General features: G+C 39.5%; 1 protein-coding gene across 3 annotated transcripts; it reads right to left on the bottom strand.

Annotated features, from left to right (window-relative positions):
- Positions 1-4,963: 4,963 nt before the first annotated feature.
- On the bottom strand, positions 4,964-8,190 carry LOC149146360 (growth-regulating factor 1-like). Of its 3 annotated transcripts, XM_089450119.1 has the most exons (5): positions 7,495-8,190; positions 6,981-7,220; positions 6,374-6,890; positions 5,222-6,216; positions 4,964-5,080 (listed from the first exon to the last, which is right to left on the bottom strand). In XM_089450119.1, the coding sequence occupies exons 1-4, from the start codon at positions 7,916-7,918 to the stop codon at positions 5,235-5,237; spliced, it is 2,163 nt and encodes a 720-aa protein (XP_089306245.1). In that variant the 5' UTR covers positions 7,919-8,190; the 3' UTR covers positions 4,964-5,080; positions 5,222-5,234. The 3 variants fall into 3 exon arrangements, with proteins under 3 accessions (XP_089306245.1, XP_089306244.1, XP_089306246.1); XM_089450118.1 differs by having other exon boundaries at positions 4,964-6,216; XM_089450120.1 differs by having other exon boundaries at positions 4,964-6,204.
- Positions 8,191-8,399: the final 209 nt, after the last annotated feature.

Below are 8,399 nucleotides of genomic sequence, written 5' to 3'. Positions count from 1 at the left end.
ATATTAGTACCTGTAATCTTGGTGACGGAGTCGCTGCACTTAAAACTGAAAACCATAGCGAAAATAATGAACAAAATAGATGAAATGGGTGTAAAAGGGATTTTTTATGATAAAGTGGGAAAAAATGGGAGTTATGACAATACAGACAAAAAGGTACAGAGGGATGAGATGTCGGATGACATGCCATATGGTGTGTGAGTATGGAGGGATGATGTGGAGGGAATGAGGGTGACGTGGGAATGACATGGAAGGATAGTTGACTCGCTTCCTCACACTCGCTTGTTTTCTCTGTAGGGTCCATGGAACCCGCTTACCACCCTCAAGGGCACCTTCGCTGGTAAGTGGTTTTACCCTGGGTTATTGTCAGGGTAGATCAGAACCGTAGATCTCCCCAATGGCTAATTCTTGAAACTTCCCCTCAGGGACACCTCTTACCATAAAGCTCATTCACTTCATGCCGTCGGACTTCATTTTTAGTGAGGCTTGATTTGAGTTATGGTGATGCGCTTGGATACCTGCACACTTTTTATTCCCCTTCCGTCACTTTGTGCATACATGGGATGGCCCACCCTTTTAAATACACATAAATATTCACAATGACTTTGAGTTTGTAGCATTAGGCTTATAGCTTTACAAAATGTAAATTTAAAGAATCCCATATTTCATGCTCCCTTTTTCTTCTTCTTTTTCTTTTTCTCATTTTTACTTTTGAAATATATATATATATATATATATATATATATATATATATATATATATTATTATTTTTTTCTTTTTTTTTTTCTTTTTTTAAAGAACATAAAGATGAAATAGCTACGGCATGAAGCAAGATCATTCCAAAATAATAAAATGGACACGAAGCAAAAGAAATAAAACATGGAACTATAAAACAAATAAGTGATCATTCCTATATCAATTATTGAGTTTCAAAAGAAGAAAATGATTTGGTAGTCTCTAACCTCATTTTAGCATATTTAGTCACATATTTTGCTTGGGAAATGGCCATGTAACCCACAATATCCTTGTTCTTACTCATTGTTGGAGCAATACATTACACTTACTATTTGGTTTGATTCTAAAGCTAGAGTAATTAATCATATTGTTATTGGAGTGTGAGGAAATGTGGTTATTGAACAAAGTATTGTTGTCTTTGTTTATGCTAGAAAGTATTACTCTTTGTTCATAATTGGAGCAATACATATATATTTCTTAATCATTGAATTGTAATTACATGCACATATGTAGGTGTTGGGTAGCATTTCACTTAGTATTTCTTGAGTTTGATGATTAGTGGATAGGTTGTGACTATGTTTTTAACATAGTGGGAGATCTCCATTACTTTGTCTCAATCAATAAACCATTGAGACTAGCGAGCCAATCATCAACCAAGCCACTACAATCAAACCTAAATATTCACATAAAACCATGATGGTGTCTCAATCTTGAGCAAATTAAGAGATTTAGTTCAAATTGATATCAACATGCAAAAGGGGTTGCACCAAAGATAAATCTCTTAATGATAAACTAATTGCAAAATCATGATTAGTATTACATTGTTAACTAGTGGTTGTTGTGTGTAGGTTATGCCAAAGAACAAACCATGTTATCAATCCTAGGTAATATTAAATAGTAATTGCACTTGAGACTATAATGACAACAAAAGTCTTAAAAACATTCTAAATACCAATATCTCTATCCAAAATTTAAAAACTAATTCCTCAAAATATTTCTATTGGTGAAACTAATAAACTATAAGCCCATTTAGTCATTGATAAACCTTACAAAAGAGATTACACTAAAGATACAACTCTTAATGATAGACTAATTGCAAAATATGATTACGTTTGCATTGTTAACTAGTGATTGTTGTATGTAGATGATACTAGAGAATAAACTATGTTATAATTCTTAACTAATGTTGAAAAGTAATTACACTTAAAATTATAAAAAAAAAAAAACAAAACAAAACTCTTATAACTATTCTAAATATTAATATCTCTATCCAAAATTTAAAAAATTAATTCCTCGAAATATATTGATAAAAAAGTTTAAAAACTAATTCTTCAAATTATGTATTGATAAAACATTTACTCGCCAATAAACCTTCATCCACCCATGTGGGTATGTTTTGGTGAAATAAGTACATTTATTCTCTAACATGTGACATGGAACCATCTACCAATGTGGGTATCTACGGGGCATGAAAAGTGCATTCATGTAACAGCTATTTTTATTAGAATGATCAGTTTGTTAAAAATAACCCAAATTAAGACGATCAGTTTGAATTTTCGAACCATTTAGAATAATTATTTTTCTAGAAAGCATTTAGAATAATTACTTTGAATAATCGAACAATTTAGAATGATAAATTGAGTTTGAGAAACGCATATGAATGATTAGTTTGAATAATGAGAGAACTTGGAATGATTAGCTTGAATTATTGAACAACATAGAAGACAGCCTAGTTGGCTGAAGCTCACCAAAGTTTGATTGTACATAAGTGGAGGTTCTCACATCATAATAATTTGTGCAAGAAAGGGCAATTGACCAAACACATGACACTTACAAGGTAGGACAATGATGGAACTTGTGCATCTCGTTGAAAAGAAAGCTGGACAATTATCCAAGAGTGGATTCTCATGGTCACCATCATCAATATTTCATTTAGGGCAAATGAAAGAAGTGCAATTTCTACAATAATGCATATTTTCCAAAGTCATCCAGATTCCTGAAAGTTCGTATGTATCTAGTAATGGGTCTAAGGATAGATAGGGAATGAGTGCAAAAGGACCACAAGAATTAACCAGCCAACCCTTTAACATATCCAAATTATTAAGCCAACCTATAACATATCCAAACTAAGGATAGATAGGGAATGAGTGCAAAAGGACCACAAGAATTAACAAGCCAACCCTTTAACATATCCAAATTATTAAGCCAACCTATAACATATCCAAATTATTGACAACAGTGATATTTTATGGGAAGTAGAATTACACACATGTTTGCAGTCAAGGACGCACGGTGATCAATAATCTCAAAGCAATGAGAAAGCTATTCCTGCACTAAGGTCAACTCCTTTGGACTTAGGTTTTTTCTATTTTGACAATTATGTAAAGAAAAGAGCTGCTTTGTAAAGAAAGAAATGTTTTTCCATTATTGCAGTTGCTAGAGAAGAAACTATTATTATTATTATTATTATTTAATGTCCCCGTCAAGTTAGATATTAAATTGGTCATACCCACGCCAGATACTAAATTGGTCATGGCCAACCCACACACTAAATTGGTGTATAAGACGCTTTGTTTGTGAGACAAGGGACCCACCCCTGGTCGCTATTTAACTACTACTTTTCTAATTTTTAAAGCTATGACCCTTTGAGAAAAAACACATACTCTTACCATTAACCCAAAAAAAACTTATTAAAAAAGAAAGAAGAAAAAAAAAAGAGGAAGAAAGAAGGTCATGCAGTCTAAAATATAGACCCGAAATTTGAGCCCAGAAAAAACCCATTAAAACAAAAAAGAGGGTATGGAGTAGAAATTTTGCACCCAAAAAAAACCATTAAAACAAAAAAGAGCGCATGCAGCAGAAAATTTGCAAGAAGCATTGAGCAGTACTGCAACAATTTAGTTTCCTGTCACAACCAATGCAGGCAATATGAACAGAAGACATACGAAGTCCTGCAATAGAAGTCTCGTGACAAATAACTGCTTCATTTCGATACAACCGATATTCAATTAGTTGACAGGTGCCTCAAGCTGCAGCAGGCCCATTCTTAGAAGACACTTTTATTACGCCCACCACTCATGATGCGAGAAAACAGATATGCAATTACAGTCGCCATTAATGCTCATTCAATACATTCATACCCTTTAATACAAGACTGCCTAGAAATAGTCTTTGGCAGACTGCGCGCTGCTTCAGTTTTTCAAATACGCTTCCTTGAATTCATACATCCTCACACAAATATTTATAGCGTACGATAAGTTTGACCCATATCACGGAGCATTATATTTTTTCATGAATTCAATATAAATTCGCTGAAGATTCTACAATTTCCTAGAAAGCGGACTGATAGCTAACTAACAGTAACAGTAACAGATTAGTAATGACAATGTTCAGCATTTGTCAAGATAATCTTTTCTGTTTTTTAAGAAAAAAATTCAGTGATAATCACAACCAGATTCATTTGTCAATGTATTTGATTGGTTGGTTCTGGTTAGATAAATGAATTTTGGTGTGTATAAATGAATCTTGATGTGATTATAACCCAAAAAAATTAAAAATCAGATATAAATCACAGAAACCTAATTCCTTAACAAACTTAAATTCCTTAACAATCCTTTCTTGTTTTAAATTATATATCACAGAAACCTAAATTCAGTCATAATCCTTTCTAGTTTTAAAGCTTAAAAGTAACATTCATAATCCTTTCTTGTTTTAAAGCTTAAAAGTAAGCTTTCATGGAGAGCAGATTGACAGGAACCTAATCGGCTAGTACAATGATGGGTTATTAACGGTAAAATAAATTAACGGCTATATGAAAAGACTACAATCATTTGAAAATTTGATTGTGCATAACTATCAAAGTTCAATTCATCATTCTAACTATATAATCATTCATTTGCAGAGATGCAGAGACAACAATGTTTCACAAAACGAAGTTTAACTTCATAGATCATTAATGAAAACCAACCAAATAGTGTATGAGATCGGCTATCAGATCCTCGCTGCCGCTGAAATTTGGACATTTTGTTGTTTGGTTTTCCTCCCAGCAGACAACAATAACGATTCATGGGGTAAATTGAAACTTGAAAAAAACATAAATAGATAGGCAAACCAGGATATAATGGTCCAAGCCATGGCATAATATTGCAAGTTTAGACCGGCATCTCAATCAAAGCATTAAACAATAATGTCCGCGAGTCAGTGACGTTGTGTGTTAATTATCAGCAAGTGATTGATGATAATACATGACCCCTTTTGATCCAGTCAATTCAGGATCATACAGTGTACTCCATGAGATTCTTCTTCTTCTTCTGCTACTGCTGCTTCGGCTTCTACTTGATTTTCGCTTCTGTAATATAATTCCCACACCACAATGTCACGCGTTCGATCCCATGGGATAGTTGCAAAACACACAAATTTGTTGTGAAAGAAGAGAGACATGCACAGACAACCACATGATCTTTTTTTTTGCTTTTTTTTGTTGGAATACCTGAAAGCAAAGATTAAGTCGTTGAAATCGGAGCTGAAGCCCCAGTAACAAAAGTGACGGTTCGGAGATTTTCACAGATACCAGCGGAGTCATGAGCAGCCTTGGCTACATGAACTGCACGGGGGCTACTTCCGGTACTGCTATCAGACAGGGACCCGAAGGTTTTCTGCAAGACACCCGTGGGGGAGGCCATTCGCGAGCTGTCCCCCCCACGAGGGCTGCAGTCCCAACCATCGGTCATGAGATTAAGAGCCGAGTTTTTCACATTGCAGTCCTTCGTTGAGTTGAGAACCTCAGCTAAGGGTCCTCCCACAGGGCTTTCCCACGTAATTGGAATCCAGTTGGTCTGTTTTTGGCGGCATTGTACTTCACTTGTTTGGTTAGCCAAACCCATCCCCATCCCCATGCCCATACCCAAACCCATCTGGGTCGTGGGATCGATTCCCAGCGGATCCGTGTCGCGGGACATTGAGAGCTTCAGCGGCGATAGCATGAGTTTGTCACAGCGAGGAGACCCCGGGGAATCGAAGTCCGAAGGTATTGAGATGGAGAGCTTCGTGGCCGAAGAGCTGGTACTGGATCTCATTCTTTCCATTTCTGTCCATGATATCGCTGTGGATCGATCCCGTGACGTCCTCGGCCAGTCGTCGAAAAAATTATGCCGAATGCCCCGCTGCTGCTGCTCGTCGTTGCCCGCTCCAAAACCCTGAAGCGCCTGTGAGTCGTTGTTCTGGTTTTGAGTCATGGACAGGAGACTACTCATCTGGTTCTGGTTCAAGAGCCCGAAATCTTGCCCTCCGTCGTCAATCAGGGTTCGAGTCTCGTAGCTCATCATGCCGTTGTTGCTCGTAGTCTTCGCCGGCACCATGTTCCTGGATCCCCATGTATTGTTCATAGTCGAAAGCATTGACAGGCCGTTAATTGATTGGGACGAGGATTCAAACATTGGCCCCTCTATATCTCCTTTCATCCCGTTCAGATACCTGCAATCCAATCTATACTTGTGTGACAACTCTAACTAATTCAAAAATTTGAATCCTCGTGCTCTTTTCACGATTTAAGCAATTATAAAACCTTGGACGTATAAAAACTAGAAGCGCAGATAAGCTTGAAATTTAAAGATTTTGAACAGTGTTGAGTCCAGCAACGTACCTGTCGACGTTAAGAGGGATTTGAAAGGGGCTGACGGAGGCGGCAGGAGATGCTACACCACCACCACCGGCGGACAATGAAGCAGGAAACACGGAGAGCTTCGTCCCGATCTGTTGCTGCTGCTGCTGATGGGTACTGATCGATGAACGGAGTAAATTGGTCTGCGAGGACGTAGACGACGCAGTAGCACTTGTAGCAGTAGTAGTAGTAACAGTAGTAGCAGTAACAGCGCTGCGAGCGGCTGCTGCTGCCAGACTCGATGCAGATGAAGAATTATTGGCGGCGCCACTGGTAGAGGAGGACTGAGCAGTGGCGGAATGATGATGATGAGGAGTCTGGCCTTCCACAGGCTTTCTTGAACGGTGACGGCCTCTGTTCATGTGCCGTTCACAATACTTCTGGTCAGGAACGGCGTCCCTGGAACAACGCCATTTCTTACCATCGGTTCGGCGGCATCTGCCGGGCTCTGGATCGGCATTGTTGGCCGCGTAACCAAGATGGAAAGAGCTCCAGCCCACTGCAATAATAGCATTTCGCCCACCAATTAAACAAAACATTTAGACCAAAATATGTACGACGTATATCACAGAGTTTATATCGAGCTTACAGTTGGAACGAAGGGTCGATCCAGTGACCGGTAAACTGGAGAAAATATTGATGTTCCTCCGGAGGGGAATCAGGAGGTCCGGTGGCACTGGTACCCCAGCCATCATGTATTTGAAGATCAACGCCTGTTGTTCCAGCTCCTGCCACTGAGACGGAGTGAACGGAGACCGAGTCCCGGCTAAAATTGCGTGCATGCCTGCGCTGTTCATTGTTTCTGCTCGTCCCATGGATAAAGGCAGCCCTGCAAAATTTACAACGCCAAACTCATCAATATGCTTCGCATTCCCCTATTCTCTCCCCATTTGCTTAGCTGTGCAGTAAAATCTGAACTAGGAGTGCAGTCTGTAAATGAAGATACGCAGTGTGATTTTGGGTGATTTTGTCCCCAAAATCGAAAACAGAAAACCCAAACGTACATTGAAAGGCGTCCCTAGATTCCATCCATCGGCAAAATGCCAAGGAAAAAAACCCGCATTGTCGTAGGTAATTAAATAATTAATGAAGAACCACGATACCTGAAGGTTTGTTGTTGTTGTTGGTGTACTGGTAGCCGCCGGCCTGCTGCGGCTGCTGCTGCTGCTGATGATGATAAAATGGGAGGCAGCTTCTATACGGAGAATCGCTTCTCATAAGCATGGCTGCTTCTGCAGATTCCAGCAGGTCTGAGGCGGCGCTAGAATTATTGTTGTTCTCCATACGGGCCGCCGACGCATCGGATATCACAGAGCTGCTGCGCATAAGCGTTGGAAAGGAGTCAGTACGAGCCATTTTGATGGTGGCTGAGCTGGAGCTACGCCAGTCTTGATCCCGCGACGTCTGCTCCAAATCCATCTCTGATGCCGAGCGACACAATCTATGACCATTCCCATTTGCATTGTTACTACTACTATTCAGACCTCCACCTAGCATACCATCCAAACACGCTGCTGAGAAATCCATTGTTCCACTAACTTTACCACTAGTAGCAGTCACATGGAAACTAGTACCAGGTTTCAGGTTCGAAACTGAGCAGCGATCCACAAATCTAGAAAAACTAAAAAAAAGCACAGGAAAATTACTGGTTGGTTTCCTTTCCTTACAAAACACTTCCTATCATGATCACCACCGCCGCACCGCCCCGCCCACCTCCTCTTCCTCCAGCGCGACCACCATTATCGTCAAGCTCTTGCTGCTCTTCCGCTCCTCCCCTTCTCCTTCTTCGGCTGCCGCATCTGCAGCACTACTATAAGAAGGCAAGCAAACAAACAACACTAGAAGAAACATAAAACCACAAACCGCTTCCTGGCCCAAAAAACCGCTCTCCGAGAAACCGCTTTCGCGGAAACGCTTTTTCAAAGTAAACACATAATTACGCAGAATGGAAAACCAAAACACGAACGCCTGCTGACATGTCTCTCCGCACTCGCATGCATGGACTTCT

This window comes from Pinus tabuliformis, chromosome X (genome assembly GCF_031772625.1).
Source record: "Pinus tabuliformis cultivar Carrire ecotype Pingquan chromosome X, CPIR1, whole genome shotgun sequence".
In the NCBI taxonomy this organism is placed as follows: domain Eukaryota; kingdom Viridiplantae; phylum Streptophyta; class Pinopsida; order Pinales; family Pinaceae; genus Pinus; species Pinus tabuliformis.
Note: the sequence above shows the minus strand (reverse complement) of the source record. Positions and strands in the feature narration are given on the sequence as shown.